The sequence below is a fragment of the Coprinopsis cinerea genome (genome assembly GCF_000182895.1).
Source record: "Coprinopsis cinerea okayama7#130 chromosome 3 map unlocalized cont3.3, whole genome shotgun sequence".
NCBI classification, from domain to species: domain Eukaryota; kingdom Fungi; phylum Basidiomycota; class Agaricomycetes; order Agaricales; family Psathyrellaceae; genus Coprinopsis; species Coprinopsis cinerea.
In genome coordinates, this window is record NW_003307542.1 from 2,755,452 (window position 1) to 2,774,982 (window position 19,531).

Here is a 19,531-nt window from a genome sequence, read left to right on the forward strand (position 1 = left end):
AGCACGCAGCTAGTGGCGCTTGGGAACAAAAGATTACCTAGCTGTTCGACGAGATCGAGTGACTTTCTAAGTAGGAGGACCATGAAGGCCGAGCGTGCCATCGCCTTCTAGACGAGAGAGATTCATTGCGGATGGATTTGAATCAGATAATCGAGCGAAAGCCAATCAGAACTTGACATTTCCGAGGACGGAAGCAGAGCAGTAGAACGTTCAGGTGTAACGTTATTCGAAGTCCGGGAACTGCAAGGCGAACCAATGATCGTTGCGCGTTGTATGAAACCCAATGAGCATCGTCGAGCATCTGGATGGTCTCACATTACATCAGAAACCGTGTATTCGTAGTGAGCGCCTTATTCTCCGCGGAAAACGGCTGATAGAGCAGGTACTGCTTGGAAGTGGCGCCAGGTAACTTCCCCACGTCGATAACGCCGTCGAAAGACCGCCTAGATCCCGGCGGGGTAAGAGATTCGCCAGGCAAGTATTGAGTATCCAGTGGAATCTGGCTCGAGGAAGCCCGCTTCGAAAGGAGTATGCAGAGGTCCCTAGCCTGGATGAGGTTGAGTCGCGTCTCGGATGGTGGGCTCCTGTTGTTTGCGTGGCGTGTTCCGTGTCGATGCGCCCGTCAAGTTGACGAGGATCCCAAACTCCAATAGGCTGTCGATGTATGTAGACACTGCACCCACAGTCTCGAATCCAACTTTGATTTCTCGATTCTCCAATCAGTTAGAATCATCGCACTTGATTTAGGTTGGTTGGGAGCGAAGGTGGGAGCAAAAATGTCAGGCCATGAGAGGACAGTGATGAGAGGTGTTCAGCTCCCAGTTCCACAACATCCAGACATTGTCCCAGTGTTCCCCAGACGAATTAACGATTCCAGAAGGCCGAAGCTGTATTTTAAAGCAGAATTCGGTCGCCTTACTAGTTGGTAGGCCAAGGTTTGTGGTCGCCCGTTCGCTCACTGTTCGCTGTAGTCATCCTGGGAAAATGATGACATCACGTGGTGCTGGTCTAAATGGGTCTTTCCGAAAATGGGTCGGCATATAAAGAAGGTTGGCCTAATGCCTCCACCACCGATATCCTCGCCACGAATTTCCCTCTGGTTTTAGGCCACAACAACCTGGAAAACGAATGTACCTGGACTCAATAGCGACCTTGGATACACTCTATGGCCCCAGAAACACGCAAGATCGACCACCAGCACCATTCGAGTCTGTTCCCCCAGACTTGCTTATAGAATTTGCTTCATTGCTCGATTCGCGAAGGGATATACTGAATTTCGGGTTGACGGTGCGTAACGATGTCTCTGTGGACAAGGATGTCTCAGGCTGACTCTCCCCAGTCAACAAATGTCTTCTCTCACGTATCAACTGTGTTGTACGAGAAGATTACTTTGCAAACATCCCAGCAATGTTCCATTACACTTGGAATGTTGACAAAACGGCCAGACATTGCTCGGCACGTTCGAGAACTCGCATATGAACCAGATAGGTCCTGCTCGAGACGGTCGATGTCCACAACCGACAATGCCGAGGCATGTCAAGCAATCATCAAGGTCGCGTCGTCCAAACGTTTGGACGCCCTTGTTAGGTTTCAGTGGAACGACGAGGAACTGCCTCATCACGAGGATATGTGGTTCGCCTTGCGTATGGGGTGCGTTTCTCTCCGGTATCTACAAATGAAGGCTCCAAATTTACCTTGAAATCAGGTGCCCTCAACTCCGGTATATCGCAACGTCCATAGGCGCCGTTTTACCGAATCTAAATAGCCATGTGCGTTTCATCTCCGACTACAAGTCTTCTGGCCCATGTTCACTGTCCCCATATAGCTATTCGACTTCACCGATCTCAAAGGTTTCTCTCTTATCCTCAAGACTGGGTTCTATGAAAACCACAACGATATGTTCCTCGATGGTATGGTCTTCCTTTTGTCCAGGTTGTTTCAGTGTATGACGTTGGTTTCTCAGAGGACCATCCACTTTCTAAAAAGTTCAAGCGCATGCTCATCGATCGCTGCCCGAATCTCGAAGAACTTGGCATAGACGGCTCTTACTCAGTGCCCACAGATATGCACTACCTCGTCGAAGGACGATGGCCTCGCCTACGCAAGCTAACCCTCGGTGACGTCTGCATCGACTGGTTCCCCCGATCACTAGGACAAGGCGAAAAACGACCATTCATTGCATTCCTGGAGGCCCATGAACACCTGGAATCCCTGAGTTTATCCAGACACACCATACAGCCCATCCACCTATCCTCCTTAGATCCCAGCAGCCTCAGCCGCGTGACTTCCTTCTGCGGAACTCACCAACAACTCCAGGCTTTACCTCACATACACACTTCTCTTAAATCAGTTACCTTCCGCGACGCGGTAGAGACACGCGAGGTGTCGGCGCCGATTGTGGCGAGCCTTCTGCGCGAGTTGACCTCTCTAACCGATCTCAAGATCTCGTTTACGCTTCATTCCATGTACGACAGCGGCAACCTGCTGAGATCGCTGATCCAGTCATGCCCCAGGCTGCGGCACCTCGAGTTGACCTGTGCCCATAAACCGTCGTTCCAGCTGGTGCGTTTCAATACATCACACATCGTGTTCACTAATAAGGATGATTCTTACTCAGGATGCATTCGCAAAGACGATTCGAGGCTTCCCCAAGCTCCAAACTCTGAACTTGACGATCGTCCGGTACCCAGGCGACGAGACCCTCTCGTCTGGTGCAGCATGTATCGCGAAAAGCAATCCACGCCTGAGGCGTTTCTCCTTGACCTTCATCCCGCCTGTGTACCCCGTGCCTCTACCTTTCTCCATCGCGTATCGGACGTTCCCCTTCCCCCTTCCTTCCCGAGCATCCGGTTCATTCGAACTCGTGTGCGACGAGCATGGGCTGCCCATTACCATCACTGCCCTCGAGCATTCCAGGATGGTGTGGCCTTGGGGTCTCGGGGTGTCGTCCCGGACACGCAAATACAGCAAGGATCTTCGACCTGCTGCGTTCTCCAGTGGGGCACGTAAACGGGGGATCATGGGGATCATGGGGTTGGTCATGGAGAAATCGAGTGCGGGGGAAGAGATCAGGGTGATGTTGTTTTGTTCGTTGCTCCTCTGTCTGGCACTGTGGGGCTTCATTATGAGCGGGAGGCGCAGGGCGTCTGCGGAGGTCGCCAAGTCGTCGATTCGGACGATGATCAATAACAGTCGGTAACATGGACTCAATGATACATACCACCACCGTGATCTAATCGTCTCTCCTTTCTCTCATCTTTCTGGTATCTGCTTTTCTGCTGATCTAACTACATAGTATGTATTTGCAACACAAACGCAAGGGATATATATCACGATATCATTATTATCTTTGTACTATTACGCTTCAGCTTTCGATGTTCTGTTCTGATGCCATGCTTATTGTAGATCTTTATAATGGTAGCAATCTAATAGTCCGCTCATTCTCCATAGGGTCGAGAAAAGGGAGTTCGTTCCGTACAATCGTGTAAGACCACGTACGAGTGGAAGTACGAGGAGGGTAATGTGAAGGAAGCGGAGCATAACCAAACGTCGCCTATTCCCCGTAAGACTTTCTCGATGCTTGACTGGTGACCAGTTGACCATTGACAATGACAGACAAATTGGTTCCTGCCAGTGAGCCAATGAACAGGAGACGACGGAAAATGAAGAGATGAAGAATGATTGACAATATGAAGAGCCCCACTCATTACCCCGATATCTTCCCTTGTTTCCGTAAGCCTATTCAAGCCAACCAATGGTCAGATACTAATCGGGTTGGTAAAGTAAGACTTTCCGAAGGATTTGAAAGAATTTTGCAGGAGAGGGACCGAGTCCCGACGCCGTCCATGATGTCTCTCGGGACCATAGGCATTGCGCCGGCGATTATTGGATCGCCCAACCAAGACTCGGAGTGGTAGAGTCCTTCCAGAAAACGGCTGTGTACGTTACAGGCCAAGATCCCACCTGCAGGTTTGCCGAATACACTGAATTCTTCACAGAACGTTCAACGATGTCAGTCGCCAATCCGACGGGAAAATGTTACAAGAATTGAACACTCTATAAGCGTGATAGTGTATCGTAGTTAGGTCGTGACCGCGTGTCCCAATAGTCGTACAAGAAAAAGAGATCCAGGGTACCCCCCGATATTGTCAATGGCAGTAGTTTAATGTTTTTAGTACCTGGTAAAGGTTGGGTCAACAACGTTGTACGCGATACACAAGGAGGGGGGTGTATAAGTATAACATGAGATGACGAGATTCGATGAATTCGATCCAAACGAATCAGAAAATCAAGACCTGATGATAGCGTTAGCGCTCTCTCTCTTTAAGACTCTGACTCTTTTTTGCTTTTCCAGCAATTCAACTCCAACGACAAAACAGCCATTACGCGCTCGTGACAGAAAAGGGTGCATCCAGCCAAAAAAAAAAAGAAAAAAAAAAAGTAGGAAGAAGGGAAATTGACGTACATCTTATATTGCACGAAGCGTTCCTCTGGTTCGGATTCGTGCTTGTAGGAGATGCCGATGTCGAGGTCGCGGGGGTTGCGTTTGTTGGGTGCGCATGTCACCTTGCCGGTGATGGTGTCGCCCCTGTTGACGGTGATGGTTTCGGGCGTGTAGAAGACGGTTTGTCTAGGGAGGTTTGCATTAATTAATTGAAAGAAGCAGTTTTAGAGAGCAAGTTTAGACTTACTTCCAGTGGGTGTATTGAGCGTGAGGTCCCGTTGAGAACTTGACCTTTTTGTGTGTGCATTCGAAGGAGATGTCGAACCAGGCGAGGAAGGCGTGGATGTCTAGGGAAGATGTTTGGTCGTTGCTCCTGGATCTCAGGTAATATGCAACTCACAATCGTCGCGGGTGGCTTTGAGGGTAAATGGTGCCTCGAAGGTAAGGTCTTCCTTCTTGGCAGTGAGGAGGTCGATGTGCTGTGGAGGCATGTTTATAACAAATTTCAAGGGCAATTGAATTACGCCTACCTTGAGCATATAAGGGTCCGTCACGACAGCCTTGAGTTCGACGGTATCGACCAAAGGTTCTCGGAGTGCGATGTCCTTGATACACGAGTAGTCAAAGCCATAAACGTTCTCCCAGACTGCACAACGCGTCAGTACATAAAATGATACGGCGTCATGGGTTACTCACAGTTGATTTTTTCCTCCTTGTATTCCTGGTCCTCAATCGCAGAGATATACATGATGGCGGTATCAGGGAAGATCAAGCCTCCCTTTTTGAGGTATTTATCGCGGGCAAGGAGAACGGTATCGAGCATCGATTCGTAAAGCAGGAAATAGCCCATCCATTCGGAGATGATGATGTCGTATTCCTTCAACGGGAGTTCTGTTTCCTCAAGTTTACCCTTGACGAGAGTGATCGCTAAAGGGTGTGGTTGAGATGAGATCGGCTCGTTCAAGCGTCGACTAGAACGCACTATCTTTGAAGCCGTTGGCCTCAATGATCTTTTGTGCTTGGTCGATGATGTTGGACATGTCGATCTGGAGGAATTATCAGTCGCGTGGTTGGGACGTCGAGGATGATTATTAGACGGACACCAGTGACGTGCTTTGCGCCAGCTTTTGCAGCGAACATGCTGAGAATTCCAGTGCCGCATCCGACGTCGAGGACCGTTTTTCCTTTGAAGAGATGGGGGTTGTTGACGATGGCAGAGCGATATGATCCCGTTCGGACAGAGTCCTTCAACATTTCTTCGTGAATGCCTGTTTACGAGAATAAAAAAAATCAGTTAAAGCCCTTCAAAGGTTAGTTAAACGCGCACCAAAGTGGGCATAGGAATCGGCATAGCTGTAAGAAAAGACCCAAGACGATAAATTCTGTGACCACACAACGTCGAGAAAAGGGCGCAACTAGTCTCTCGAGGTCATATCGTCAACCTTGACCTCGTTGGTAGCGTTTTGGTTTGAGGGACCTGGAGCGTTTTGGTCGACTTCCATGCTGGTCATGTCGAATATACGGAAATAAAAAGAGATGGAGGAAAGAAACTAAACCGCGTCTAGAAAAAAAAGCAGGTGCCGTTCAAACTGCCAACCCCGCTCGATCGCGATCGGCACGTGTAGCGGCAGGGTCATCCCCATCTGTATATTATTCCCACGATCAATCTCGGTTTGGATGTTGGAGAGGAGGGCGAATTTGGACGGCTTGGGCACTGCGGATCGCCAAAAGCAGTGAGCGGTTTAGTTATTTGCTCCTGACTCTTGTCGGTTGCGCCGCAGTCGCACCATCGATCTCGACCACGTAGACCCAGCAGCTCTGGAGCAGCTATAAAGGTCATCGCAGCCATGATCCTCTCCGATCCCGACAGACATAATATAGTGAGCGCCATCGCCAGCCTGCTGCTCATTCCCAGCGCTGCGGACTAACAATGTCGTCTTCACAATAGGCACAGGTACCCAGAGACAATCCCCCTTCCTACGATTATGCTATCGACGCCTCCAATTGTGCGTTCTCGTCGTTCCGCCTTCGCTGATGCCCTATGCTCATCGCTCGACCCGTTCTCTAGATCCTAGTGACAAGCCTCGGCCAAAGATATACACCGGAATCGACGAGAGCGAGCCCATGATACCCTACAACTACTCAGGACCTTCCTGCAATACCCAGCCCACGTTCACCCCGACTCCGACGGTCTTTTACTACACCAACCCAGTAACGGGCGAGAGGATCACGTCGTTCTTGCCACCATCCCACCCAGAGATGATCTGCCTGCAGGCTGGGGAGCATGTTCCGGAGACCAAGTATGGGATTCTGGGTGCGTAATGCTCACTGTGTTGCGATGTCACCGCTGAAGCTGATACCCCGGATCTTCAGGCATTCTTGCTGCAGTCTTCTGGTTCCCTCTAGGCATTGGCCTCTGTCTCCTGGACAAACGCGTCCGATGCAGTCGATGTGGTGTCCTCATCGACGACGGTATCTGTGGATAACCCACAGAAACCCCCGTTTCACTATTGTCCACGCAGACTGGACCTTTCGACCTTCATTGCACATACTGTCTTACTATTATGAACTAGTTTATTTTTGAACGACCCCGTCACGACCCCCTGCATGTATTGTACCATTTTTATGACCCCACTATTATACCAGCCAGCAAAACACTGATTACGTTTTGCTCATATCCACTGAATGCTTAGCACTCTTCGACCCACGTTCGTGACTTTTTCCAACACCGCCGTCGCTTCCCCCTTCCGACCCGGTTTCTTCTCTGATAGGAACTCTACGAACTCGGATATCCCGCCTCCCACTCCAAAGTACAACACCTTGGCTGCGACCAAGCACAACGGCGAGGTCTCGTGCTCCTTCGCTGCCGATTTGTCGTTGACGGACAATTTAGCGGCCTTCTCGGTCAGGGAATCTGGGCATCCCTCGTCCAGGATCCTGGTCAAGGGTACCAGGCTTTCGGTGCGGTAGATGGTTTCGGAGGTCATGAGGAGATCGTAGTTTCCTCCTGTTTTCTGCAGATCAAAGGTCTCCCAAGCGCCAGAGAAAAAGCGGATGGTGATGTTGCGCTGGGCGAGGGATGAGAGGAAGGCATCCCTGAGTTCATCCGCGATGTGGACTTCTCCAGGGGCGGAAGGGTCGACAGGGTCGGATTGGGTGGCCTCGCGAGCTGCAAGGGAGGCAGGGGAAGCGTCTACGTGTGTTGTGAGCAAAGGGGCTAGTGGAAAGTCCCTCGACTACGCACACCAGGTCAAGAACACGTTTGGAAGTGTCATCAACTCAAGAACCGAATCATTGTAGTCCTGGAGGTGGATTTCGGTAGGCTGTTTGACCTCCTCCTCAGGGTATGAGAACAGGTTTTGCAGGACATAGAGGGAAGGGACGGCAGTCCCGCAACCTAGCTTCACATGAGAGTCAGTTGAGAAGAGTGCAAGAGATTTAGGTATATACTCACCTCAAGTACTCGTTTGCCCTGATAGGAAGAAAATGGACTGGACCCCTCGAGGTACTCCACGACGTCCAGACTACATTCCCAAGTCTTCAAACCACCCTCGTATACGCCTGGGAGGAGGTCTGATGGTGCATCGAGATACGTCAAGACGCTTTTCTGATCTTTCCCCTCTCCAGTCTTTTCATTATCTCCAGATTCGTCACTCTTCACCAACTCGTCCCTCCCCTCCGAGATAAGCTGAAACCGAGCATCGAAAAGATCCCGATGCAAAATCGTCACTGGCTCCTTTCCAGATCCACTAGGAACAGTCAACCGAGAGTATGAGATCAACGACGGTAGAGCATCGAGCTGAGCTTAACATGAGAAATTAAATTCATTATCTTTCCAATTGCTAGAATGCATTTTTGGAGAGAAATGGACGAACAAGGTCAGAGATTGTGTGTTCTTTGAAAGGGAGTTGTTTGGTGGTGGTCGGTTCGTTGGAGATGGATGGTTTGGTTTCTGGAATGGATTGTTCGATGGTCTCGTCGATGTCGTCGATGGCAAAGTCGAATTTGAACATGGTGGATGGGGTAAAGCTCGAATCCAGGGGATCTCAAATTATCGCTTTTGTTAGGTTTGGAGGATGCTGCCAAACTTCTTCGACGCGTCGCGGCCATCATCGTGATCACAACCCTCATCATCGTCGCCAACGACGTCGGCGGCTCGAGCTTAGTCTACTCCAAATGATGGTAGTCCTCTCTACTCCAGCCCAACTGTAACATCATGGAAATTTGGAGGAACATCGATGCCCTCGAGATCGAAGACTTTGATGAACTCAAGTTAGGGGATTCCGGTACACTGTTCCCCATTCGACCTTCGTTCTTCGTCCCCCCGCTTGAAGAGAAACCTCAAGATCCTATAGTCAGAGCTTTAAAGCTCTCAGAAATTAACAGGAACCTACCCCCGCGGGCTTTCAACAATGTCCGCCCTCTACCAGAGTTGGTTGCACCACAGGAGCCTACCGAGCCGCCGTCTGTAGAAGAGTTTTGGAGGTCACTGGTGGAAGGCGAGCATCACAACTCTGTATGTCCTATGTGCGCATATGTTGAAGGGTACTCATACGGACTTCTCTTAGAACAGAACGGTATCTTGGGATCGGCTGCGCGAAACCTTTCCCCAATCTCGAACGTCAACGGCCTTCCTCTCAGAACAGGAGCCCCTCGTTCTCTCAGCTGCTCGCCAACAGTACGTCTTGGCCTATCTTCTGCCCCGTTAAAATCCTAACCTTGCATTTGACAGTATTAACCCAAAGTTCGATGACAAGAACGTCAAATTCGTCTACGTTACGGAAGAAGAATTTCGACAGGCCATTCGGATGGTCGTTATCGGGACTTCGTCGACTCTCTTCAAATGGGACCACCATACGGATAGATTTGTCCAGGTTGGATTGGAGCCGGGTCAGGTTGGACATGTAGCTATTGACGGGACGGACGAGGTTATCAGTAAGAGGTACGTCCCGAATTACTTCGTTGGGGTTGGTGAATGCTGACGATTCTTGGATAGCTTACTATCGCGGTTCTTGTCCATCGGTACACATCTGCGCCGTCTGGAAGAGTTTATCAAGACCCTGAACCAAAGGTACGTCACCAGCACTTCCAAGAAGGCAGCATTCGCTCATTCATCTGTAGTATGGTCAAAGCTGGCCCGACTGTCCACGCCTTTGCGCATTCCCTCTCCTCTACCCTGATGTACCTGCGAACGGTTCTGGTGCGACTAGCTTCTGACGAGATCGTCGTCCCGCCCGCTGCTTCATGGATGAAGTATGCAGTCTATGAAGAGATTCTGGATGCATTGGCAGAGTTGTATGGGCGGGTGAGTCTCCGTCTCGATAGTGTCAACGATCTGGCCTAACCTTCACGATAGCCAGAAAACATTGGACCAGAATCGTACCGAGCATTCGAACCTTCGCCAATCACGATCATCTCAACGATATATCAGCATCTATCATCTCACTACGAACGACAGTCTCCTCGTGAGGTCGTTGCTATCTTTGCGTACATCCTCGACACCACCTCCAAGGAATATTTGCACCAAGTTGGGATTTCAGTCGGGTACGGCGGGCAACCTATACAACAGCTTTCCAAAGTCGAGGACCGACCTGAAGACTATTATCCTGGGTTAGACGAGGAGGATGAGGAAGAAGATATATTTGAAGCATTGGAGCAGATTCAACACGATTTCCCGGAATTCTTTCCTAAGCCCTTGCTTGACATCCTCCCCGCGGCTCAAAAGTCCCTCATACTACTCAAGAAGGCGCAACCGGACCACGAACTGCTCAGTTCTGAGGAGTCGGCGAAGAAGCGCATTCGGTGGCTTTGGACGGAGGACCAGATAACGGCGGCGTGGAGTGAACTAGAGTCGAGCCGCGACTCTTCTGCCAGTCGCCACGCCAGACAACCATCGCCGGACCCGGAGAGGAGCTATCCACCCGAGTTTTCAGAATTCCATGTGTACGACCTCGAGCCAGGCATTTATGTCGGTACGACAGCCTTGCAAGCGGTCGATAGAACGACATCCGCCCTCTCTACATTTATTGCAAACTTCCCCTCTCAGCTACCTGCAATTACGCCAACCCTGCCTCACCTCACATTTCTGGTGTTCCGAAAGTTGCTAGATCACTCTGCGACGCTTTCTTCGACCCTATTGTCTCTCTTCCTCTCTTCTTCAGGGAATCTCAATTTTCGACTGCACCTGGAACTCCTCCGCTCTTACCTCTTGGTGACAGCCCCTGGCTTCAAAACCAGACTAACCGAAGCCCTCTTTTCCGACGCTGGAGAATACGAAATCGACAACACAGCCCACAGCATGTCCATGCGCTCCATCCGCCGTCGACCAAGTAGAAGGTTTATCAAAGAAAGCAAACAACCCTGGGCAGTCGGTATTTCTTCCAACCTTCTCGAGCGGGAGATCTGGCCCCCCGTTAGCGGGGATCTCAGTTTCTTTTTGCGGACGGTGATTGTGGATTCGTTGAATCTTGGTAAGAGGTGGGAGGATGAGGAGGCGAGGAAGAGTAGGCATATTATACTTGAGGAGGCTATTTGGAGGATTGGGTTTGCGATTAGGGATCTTCCTGTTGGGAGTGGGAAGGATAAATGGCTGAATCCGCTTTGTGAGTAGTTCCTCAGGGTGTCTGGGGTGATGGCATTGGGCGACTGACGAGATTTTGCGTGCAGATATTGAGTATGTAGCTATCTCAGTCCAAGGAGGAGGATACTCACAGTGTGTTGCAGGGCTTTGGACTTTTTGTACATGGATTACAAGCCGCCTCGGCCCATGGACATCCTCATTTCGCATGATATCCTTCACAAGTATCAGCGAATATTTGCATTCATTCTCCGACTTCTTCGAGGTAACCTATACCCCTATTGATGGATGCAATAGTCTTCTAACGTCTCCGTACCTCTAGTCGAAAGTGCACTCAAATCGGTCTTCAGGATCGCAAGGGGGACGCGCGACCCGACTTTCCAGAACCTCCCACAATACCGGAAACTCTTTCTGCATTTCAGGTTCATCGCTCAATCCTTTGTCGCAAGTCTTTCTTCATACGTCTTCGACACCGCGATCGGTGGAAACTTTGACCCATTCCTGGCTCGACTTTCGCCGAAGCCCCCATCTGAATCCGGGGAGGCCAGCAGTGACTTTACAGACGTCTTCGAGCTGGCCGAAGCTCATTCAAACCTCTTGGACGACATTCTCAGTGCTTGTCTACTGCGAACGGGCCAGAAGGCTGTCAGTGAGTTGATGCGGCATTCGTTGGAGATCGTTCTCGAGTTCTGCGTTGTCGTGGGCGAGCTGCACCGGAAGAGGATGAAAGAGTACGAAGCGGCGCCTGTGATCGAGGATCTTTATGGCAGGTTCAGAGGGAAGATGGGGATGTTGGTGAGTCGCTATAGTCTGATGGCCAATTGAATGGGTTGATCGCTAATGCAATCCACTTTAGACCAAGGTTCTGAAAGGCTTGGTCGATAAAGGGCCTTCATCGTCCAAGTTGCCGATTGAAGTTCAGATGGGTGAAAATCGGCCAACTGGAGGGGCTGTCGCTCTGTATCACCTTCTTTTGCGATTGGATTTGGGCGATTGGTGGGCCAAGGGAAAGTTGGAGAAGTAGACGTCCGAAGTGTGTAATGTACTGAGTTTGTAGACTTGGGGGATTGGTTTCCATCGTCGGTGGAAAATATGGTCGTGGTATTGCCCACGGGAGAGTGACCCCAGTCGACAGTCATTTAGCTCGTGATGCTTGGCGCCTCAGAAGACTCGCCGATGCTTCCTTTCTATCTGGTCATCGTGATGAGGCGTCGGACGTGGATAGCCTGGCGCCATATAATAAAGGACGTTTGCCTGATAATATTCATCCCGAGAGTCCCCACCTTCATCCACCAACAGATCTGAAGCATGACCTTTTCATTGCGCTACAGGTTTCTTGCTCTCTGCATTCTATTGTTGAGAGTTGGTTCCCTCCCAACCGTTGATAAAACCTCGGTCAGCGCGGAAGAGTGTGCCTACGGGTTTTATCAGCCTCCAGCTACGTTCAGGGTTAGTCGCTTCTGGTTGCGTTGGTCGTGTCCTGCTGCTTATAAGTGCTCTCATTTAGACTTCAGCTGAGCTTGGGGTTTCCAAGAGGGTATTGCTCCAGCGCGACCCCATTCGCCTGGACTCTGGCGCCCTCGAAGCTGACCGATACAAAGCTGTTGTTGCTCGAGAGCTTGATATTCCTCTTGCGAACGTGGAGTATGTCAGTGGCTTTGAGTCGGACGTTGCAAGACATGCGTACTTGCAGCAGTTGCATGTAAGGCAGGCGTTTCTTTTAGTCAATGTAAAGGAGCGTCTTTTAACCAGAGATGTTGTCAGAACGGTCTTCCCGTCTTCAATGCAGTGGCCAACATTGCGTCCACGGAGGATGAAGTAGTGTCATTCGGTTCATCTTTCGTCGCCGATACAGGTAATGTGGACGTTCACTGGAAGCAAGGTCATTGGGAGGCTGATGACACCCAACACACAGACAAAGCCGCACCTTCCACACCAACTCTCGAATTCGGGGATGCTCTTGCCAAAAGCAACGTGGATGACCTTCTGGGGGTAGTCGCCGGTAGCGGGACCAGCAGGTCCGGAGAGGATGCAATACTCGGATATTTATCCCGCCCAGATGGAACTTTGTCTCTTGTCTATGCAACGGATGCTCGAAGCGAAGAAGAATGGTATCGGGCGTTTGTAGATGCTCACACTGGCGAACTGGTCTCTGTCGTCAACTATGCTGCTGACGCTTCTGTAAGTCCCCCCTGGACCAGCTTCCGACTTGATGCTGATTTACGGGACGACTGAAGTACAAAGTTGTCCCGGCTAATAGAGCTTCCCCAGCGTCCAGCCTTCGGATTCTCTTCAACCCTCAAGACCCAGTTGCATCCCCGAGGGGATGGCACGAATTTGGGCCCCACAAGTTTAACCGCACAACGTCAGTTGGATGAACCCTTTCGTACCTCTGAAATTAAGCTGTACTAAACTTCGACTCTTTAGTGGCAATAACGGTGTATCCTACGCCAGTGGCCGTACTCCTCTCTGGGCGCCCCAAACATCCAACTTCTTGGACTTCATCTACACGTATGACCCAAACAAAGAACCGCTTTACACGCCAGGAAACTATTACGCTGCGGTGACCAACGCGTTCTATGTGATGAACGTTATGCATGATATTTCATACCGGTATGGTTTTGTCGAGTCGGCATTCAATTTTCAACAGGAGAATTATGGTAAAGGTGGGAAGGAAGGCGATGGAGTGCAGACGATCTTGCATGATCTTTCTTTGGAGAGGAATGCGTCGATGATGACGGGTCCGGAGTGCGTGCTTTATTTGTTTATTTACCGTCGGGTATTCTCTGACCTGCGACAGTGGGGAGACGCCGCTGCTTCGGTTGGGAATTTACTGGGACGAAGCTAATGTGAGTGCAAAGGTCGCGCCACAGGGACTGGTGATTTCTAACGCACGCACTCGCCTCAGGCGTATACTGGTAGAGATTTTGGAATGCAAAACGACATCATCATCCACGAGTACGCGCACGGAATTACTAACCGGCTCGTCGGTGGGGGAACGGCAGCATGTCTCCAGACTCGTATTGCCAGAGCCGTCGGAGAAGGGCTTTCAGACGCCTTTGCGGAGTGAGGTTTTGATATCTCTCCTCATGTTTTTGGGTCGCTAACGGAGCCCTCCAGCTGGATGTGGCAACAAGGAAATAAGGGGTCGATCTTGGACTTTAGGATGGGCGTGTGGGTCTCGAAGAAGCCGGAAGGTCTGCGACGTTATCCATACTCGGTTGATCCGTACGCTCGCACTCTCCAAATTGCTTGGTGCTATCTTTAACGATCTCTTGCAGTGCCATTAACCCATTGGTACATACCAGCTTGAGGGCAGTTACCGACGAGCATGGCAAGTCTTTCCCCCTTTCAGCGCCTTCCCCTGGTCCTGACATGTAGAGGAAGATATGGGGGAAATCTGGGCTGAGATGCTTCACGTCGTCCACGCAGCTCTGGTTGAATTTGCAGGTTTCTCGCCGAACGCCGCAAGGGACCCGTCGACCGACCACGGAAATGTCGTCTTCCTCCGTGTGTTCTTCGACGCACTGTCTCTGATGCCCTGTAATCCGACTTGTGAGTGTCTTCTGGTTTGCAACTCTTAACATGAGTCTAACAAGGAGCCGGCCCGCCTGTAGTTGTCCAAGCACGGAATGCGTGGATCCAGGCTGAACAAACGAGGTACAAGAAGAAATATCGATGTGTACTGTGGGCGGCGTTTGCTAGCCGAGGCTTGGGCTTCAGGGCCTCCTCCATCTTCGTCTTCGACGATCATACCTTGCCCACGGACTGTAAATAGCTCTGTGCTTTACGATACCTTTTTCGCGGCTGAGGAAGGAGAAGTCGGAGGTCGGAAATTTGATCCAATTTACATTATGGCTTCGGACCGTATTAATAGCCTGTCGTAAACGAAGTGAATTGTATGGAGATTCACTCGTAGCAATATACGACGCGTTCGATAAACACTGCCTACTTCTGAGCAACTCCCTTTGTTTTATAATTTTAATACAATTCGATCCACCGGTGCTTCGCCCGTGCGTGGATGGTACCCTGCAGCCATGCTTGGGCCTTGGCCAGGTAATTCAACCAGCTATGACTGGTGTATTGCTTCTCTGGAAAGATCAGTGTTCTCTGCAAAGCTCTATCGCTCGGTACATCATATAACCTGCTTCCCTGGATCAGAAGAAATTCTACTCGAAAACAGAAGTAAACTGAGAATACCATAAGGCTAGTAGACTACTGTACAGCACGCGAATACGCTAAGTTCAACTTCCCATCAAGTCCTTTGCCTGCGAACAAGTCGCAAGTCAAGTATCAGCCACATCAACCGTCAATTCAGCTTTCTAAATAAGCGACATCACTTGTTCCTGGCGAGTCAACTCCTCGACCTCTAGCAATTAAGTTGGTCCTGGGGCCTCAGAGCCAAGAAGCGATTTACAGAGCTATAGCGATGGACTGTCGTCCAGCGCCTCGAGGTAAAACGGCAAACAAGATATCATAGCTCTACTCCACGGCATCGCAATATACTTCCGCTCCCAGGAGAAGTTCAACCTAAAACAAGCAACCACATACGACCTTCCAAGTTTGGCTTAACTTCTTGGCGTTGGAAACCAACCTAATTTGGTTTGACACGATCCAATTATGGCAGTTGATGCTGTCATCCAAACTCTTGGAAGCTCCCGTTTTGGGATGTCCGTTTATTCCAACCTCCAACGGAAGAAATCAGCTTATCTCTATCATGATATGTTCTGTGGGCGTTCTGTATATTACGTTGATTAGCGAAGAACCGAAGATCCCACCAGGCAGGGGGTGTTGACCACCGCCGAAGCCGCCACAGTCCCCATTGGTTCGTACCTTTGTCGTCTGTGATATGTTCTATTGCCAGCGCGTGGAGTTCTATTGAGTCGTATCAGAGCCTCCTGCCAGCCATAGCCTAGCTCGCTAAGCGAGAAGGTCTATAAAAGCTTGCGAACAGAGCAACGAAAACCTCAGAGCTTCCACCTCCGTCATCACAACCAACTCAGAGCTAGCCTCCCGTTACTTCTGGGCTCAAGCCTTAAAAACCGTCACCATTCTTTTTGCATAACTCAAAATGAGGTTCACCATTGTCTCCTCCTTCTTGGCTGCTCTTGGTAAGGATTCTTCGTCGTCGCGTCTTGGCGATGCGGAGGACTAACACATCCTTTATCACAGCTCTTGCCACCATGGCAGTATCATCTCCCATACCTGCCGCAGAACTCGCTGCACGAGAACCCTCTGTAGGTACTACCATGCGTGCATAGGAATTTAATCTGACCCGACTTGTTTCATCAGGCTAAGGCCGACCCTCAGTGCATGCGCATCGCCTGCGGTTAAAAAGGTCCTACATCGACAATAATGTCCAGCACCCAGGCACCAGCCCGGATGCCCTTCAGATTATACAAGAGGAGGCAATTCCCTCCACCCTCACACACTGGCATTCTATCCCAACTAAACCACCTTCATTCACCCATTTCCTATTTTTATTCGCTATCAGTTGCGTTTCTCTACATTGTCATCCCCATCGCTCTCGTTCTCTCGCATTGTTTTGTTATTGCTATGCACTCACTTATCTATCTATATCTCACTCGCTCACTCACTCACCCACTCACTCTGTTTTCCATCCTGTTGTAGCGACCGTACCCTTGTACAACGGACTACTCGATCTACTATCGCAGCTTAGCGCTGCCTTTCGATCTTCCTGCCAGTCTACATTTTTTCTTGGGATTTTTTGGCTGTATCATAGTTCGGTTACTAGAGAAATTGAACCACCATGAGTCACTTCAACACTCGCGACTTTTGAGTTCCTGTTGTGGAAATCTTCCCACGGACCCATCAAAGCCCCTTTCTTAGACCCGAGACGCGCAAAACGCGGTTCAAGTTCGACCACCAGCATTGCCAACGTCGTCTTCTTCATAGCCTCAAACCTCGACACTCCTCATGGCAACCGATGTGTTCTCAAACTTTGGAGCCCTTGACGAACTCATTCAGGTTATTTATCAGGGTATCTACAGATTCGTGGCCTTGTCATCGGTAACCGACGACAAATGGACGATGCATCTGGGACAGGCTGGTTCAGATGGACGCTGGTGGAGAGGCAATTGGACAGAAACTGATGTTCACAATGTGCTGGTCCGTACGTGATAGGCGTTGCTTCCTGATGGAATGGCGATGTTCATACATTTCTCTGAATAGGGTTCGAAAGCATCTGAAAGCATACTTGAACAGTTTTCAGAGAAAGTGGCGGAACTCCTTGTTGGGGGAGAGCTGTTCATCGGCGGAGTCAACCCTTCTCCTTCGAAGAACCTAACAGTGAGCCATAGACCCCTCCGGAGTTCCTCTCTCATACTCAAACGGTACATTTCGGGTAGTTCACAATCGGCCCAGCAGCGAAGAAACCAGTTCACATGGAGTTGGTTGAGATACCACCCAGCGAGGCGGCAGAGTTTGCTACTACGATATTCTTGGACGTAAGTGTCCATCTTTGACTACCGAAAGGTTCAGCTTAACCGAAACTTTCCCAGATTGCTCTCCAGGCTCAGTCGCGGAAAGGCCGTTTGCATGGCAGTTCAATGCCAGCCCTCCCGTCGTTTGGGTCTTCAAACACCCCTTCAGCAGCACGCTGTGAGTGAAAATTCAGTAACGGATGGCTAGCTGCTGAGGATTGATGATCAGCGAAACTCGCTGACTTGTCACCACCGAGATCGAAGGCAGAGGAAACGAGCGCTCAAACTATTCTAGGCAAGACCCCGACGACAACTGCATCAAGTTCCCGTGCTTCCTCGTCCAAAGCTGTTGAGAAGGAAGAACCCAAGGCCAAAATTCCTGACCCGAAGAAGCGAGCGGCACCACAAAGTAAGTAGGCTAGGCTTTTAACGGCCCTATCAAGTGCTGATATTCATCCCTTCCAAACAGAAACACCCACTACTATCCCACAGAAAGGGGTTGCACTCGGGAACCCTACCAAGAAAGCGCGCAGATATCAGAAAATCGAGTTTGAGAGTGACGATGATGATGATTGAATGACTGAATAACCAGAATGTTGCATTATCTAGGGACGCCGCCACACTCGATGTTTCTTTCGTTTCGTTTGGTACTGTATGTGTTACCTTTTGGGATGGAACGGTTGCCCTCGGCTATATAATCTTCGGCAAAATCCCGCAGAATAGTTAAGGAGGGTTTAATTTGGTTGTTTTAAGGTCTGTCTGTATTCAATTGTGCTGTTACTGATGCTTTGGCTCGGAGAAGGCATCATGGTAGCAGGGTAACAACGGGAGGCTTCGCCCCCACGAAACGTCTAGTTTAGTGGGTGTTCTCATCTTGAGATGGGAAGGCAGTCTTCGGAATTGCCTGATTTATCCTGTGCATCTGCCGTTAAAGCCACCTTACGTTGCTTGATCTTCTGCCTATTTGAACTTGATACTCGTTCTCTGGTCATCACACATCCCCCGTTCTTCCTCTTTCTACTTCGTTCACCCAGTACACGGATGCCATGAACACGCTGTTCCCGTCCCCCATACTCGTGCTCACCTGTGTCTCCTTGCTGACTTCGACAGTCACTCTCATTCAAGGGGCTTTGGTCCTCTATATCACACCTGCAATGTGGATCATTCCAGGTGCTTTCATCGGCACAGTCGCCTACCATTCGCTCCTTGCCCTCCTTACACGGTCAAAACCTATACGCTCGACGCGTTGGTTCTCTATATTCACAGTCGCCGCCCCCTACACTCTCACCGCCGTGTGGACAGCCGCCCTCACTATCACCCTCGTATTCACAACCCTCATATCCATCAGAAACTTCGACATTCCTGAGGGTCCCCGCCAACAGAGCATCCGACCGTTACTCTTCTCCATATCCGCGTTCTCATTGGTGCAGACCATCGTCGTGGGGGCGATCGCGGTGCTATCCCACAAGGAGCGGAAAAGGGCGCAGTATCAGGCAAAGTGGCAATGGAATGTCACACTGAATACGTCAAAGTGGAGGTGAGTCTCACGATCTCCGTCGCAAGTCAAACTCTCCCGCTAATATAACCTCTTACAGTATCACAAAGGAAACCTTGTGACATAACATACAACTTTTATGTCTTCCCTCGGAATCACTGTCACAGTTCTCCAAAAAACCCACTGTTCCGTCCTGATCCCTCCGGAGTTGCATCATTTATTCGACTTTCGGTGCCTTGCTTTCGAGTATGTAACCACTCAAATTGCAGTTTGTTCTGCTGTTTTCTTAGGAATTCCATTCTTTCCGGGAACCGCCATCATGTACTTTAGCAATATCTGTACAATATCTGTATCCATTTTTTTCTCACTACTATAGACCAACCATTTCTTTCCGGTACTGAATTCACCACAACACATGTAGACTAGCTCCATATCCAGCATCTTGACTTCAACTCGATCATTTCGGCCTTTTCGATTATCGAAGAGTAAAGACCAATCACCATTATTACCTCGAGCAATATTGAAATACATACAAGGACGATACATAAATCTCATCTGCTATGTACTGTTTG

General features: G+C 50.0%; 8 protein-coding genes across 8 annotated transcripts; 6 read left to right on the forward strand and 2 right to left on the reverse strand.

Moving 5' to 3' along the window:
* Positions 1 to 1,090: 1,090 nt before the first annotated feature.
* Positions 1,091 to 3,199, forward strand: CC1G_03286 (hypothetical protein; the record flags this gene model as incomplete). Its single annotated transcript, XM_001830697.2, has 7 exons — positions 1,091 to 1,287; positions 1,340 to 1,650; positions 1,706 to 1,769; positions 1,826 to 1,910; positions 1,964 to 2,465; positions 2,514 to 2,562; positions 2,618 to 3,199. The coding sequence occupies exons 1-7, from the start codon at positions 1,129 to 1,131 to the stop codon at positions 3,197 to 3,199; spliced, it is 1,752 nt and encodes a 583-aa protein (XP_001830749.1). The 5' UTR covers positions 1,091 to 1,128.
* A 1,089-nt stretch (positions 3,200 to 4,288) lies between these two features.
* Positions 4,289 to 5,955, reverse strand: CC1G_03287 (arginine methyltransferase; the record flags this gene model as incomplete). Its single annotated transcript, XM_001830698.2, has 10 exons — positions 4,289 to 4,295; positions 4,466 to 4,630; positions 4,692 to 4,791; positions 4,845 to 4,923; positions 4,975 to 5,090; positions 5,141 to 5,371; positions 5,427 to 5,490; positions 5,546 to 5,712; positions 5,772 to 5,826; positions 5,887 to 5,955. 10 exons carry the CDS (start codon positions 5,953 to 5,955, stop codon positions 4,289 to 4,291), a joined length of 1,053 nt encoding a protein of 350 aa, XP_001830750.2.
* A 336-nt stretch (positions 5,956 to 6,291) lies between these two features.
* CC1G_03288 (hypothetical protein) lies at positions 6,292 to 7,089 on the forward strand (the record flags this gene model as incomplete). The annotated part of the gene is made up of 4 exons (XM_001830699.2): positions 6,292 to 6,324; positions 6,393 to 6,450; positions 6,513 to 6,758; positions 6,818 to 7,089. 4 exons carry the CDS (start codon positions 6,292 to 6,294, stop codon positions 6,928 to 6,930), a joined length of 450 nt encoding a protein of 149 aa, XP_001830751.1. The 3' UTR covers positions 6,931 to 7,089.
* Positions 7,090 to 7,116: 27 nt separating this feature from the next.
* On the reverse strand, positions 7,117 to 8,457 carry CC1G_03289 (Mni1p; the record flags this gene model as incomplete). Its single annotated transcript, XM_001830700.1, has 4 exons — positions 7,117 to 7,637; positions 7,689 to 7,845; positions 7,899 to 8,243; positions 8,320 to 8,457. The coding sequence occupies 4 exons, from the start codon at positions 8,455 to 8,457 to the stop codon at positions 7,117 to 7,119; spliced, it is 1,161 nt and encodes a 386-aa protein (XP_001830752.1).
* Positions 8,458 to 8,587: 130 nt separating this feature from the next.
* Positions 8,588 to 12,045, forward strand: CC1G_14255 (hypothetical protein; the record flags this gene model as incomplete). The annotated part of the gene is made up of 10 exons (XM_002911678.1): positions 8,588 to 8,960; positions 9,013 to 9,122; positions 9,177 to 9,386; positions 9,441 to 9,515; positions 9,566 to 9,749; positions 9,801 to 11,046; positions 11,111 to 11,117; positions 11,168 to 11,286; positions 11,344 to 11,816; positions 11,878 to 12,045. Exons 1-10 carry the CDS (start codon positions 8,661 to 8,663, stop codon positions 12,043 to 12,045), a joined length of 2,892 nt encoding a protein of 963 aa, XP_002911724.1. The 5' UTR covers positions 8,588 to 8,660.
* Positions 12,046 to 12,329: 284 nt separating this feature from the next.
* CC1G_14256 (metalloprotease) lies at positions 12,330 to 14,940 on the forward strand (the record flags this gene model as incomplete). The annotated part of the gene is made up of 12 exons (XM_002911679.1): positions 12,330 to 12,470; positions 12,529 to 12,723; positions 12,786 to 12,876; positions 12,937 to 13,202; positions 13,259 to 13,386; positions 13,449 to 13,769; positions 13,822 to 13,870; positions 13,930 to 14,087; positions 14,142 to 14,249; positions 14,303 to 14,355; positions 14,409 to 14,576; positions 14,639 to 14,940. 12 exons carry the CDS (start codon positions 12,330 to 12,332, stop codon positions 14,797 to 14,799), a joined length of 1,839 nt encoding a protein of 612 aa, XP_002911725.1. The 3' UTR covers positions 14,800 to 14,940.
* A 2,018-nt stretch (positions 14,941 to 16,958) lies between these two features.
* Positions 16,959 to 18,040, forward strand: CC1G_03291 (hypothetical protein; the record flags this gene model as incomplete). The annotated part of the gene is made up of 6 exons (XM_001830702.2): positions 16,959 to 17,150; positions 17,214 to 17,330; positions 17,390 to 17,488; positions 17,543 to 17,642; positions 17,694 to 17,873; positions 17,934 to 18,040. 6 exons carry the CDS (start codon positions 16,959 to 16,961, stop codon positions 18,038 to 18,040), a joined length of 795 nt encoding a protein of 264 aa, XP_001830754.2.
* A 470-nt stretch (positions 18,041 to 18,510) lies between these two features.
* Positions 18,511 to 19,081, forward strand: CC1G_03292 (hypothetical protein; the record flags this gene model as incomplete). The annotated part of the gene is made up of 2 exons (XM_001830703.1): positions 18,511 to 19,001; positions 19,060 to 19,081. 2 exons carry the CDS (start codon positions 18,511 to 18,513, stop codon positions 19,079 to 19,081), a joined length of 513 nt encoding a protein of 170 aa, XP_001830755.1.
* Between the last annotated feature and the right edge of the window lie 450 nt (positions 19,082 to 19,531).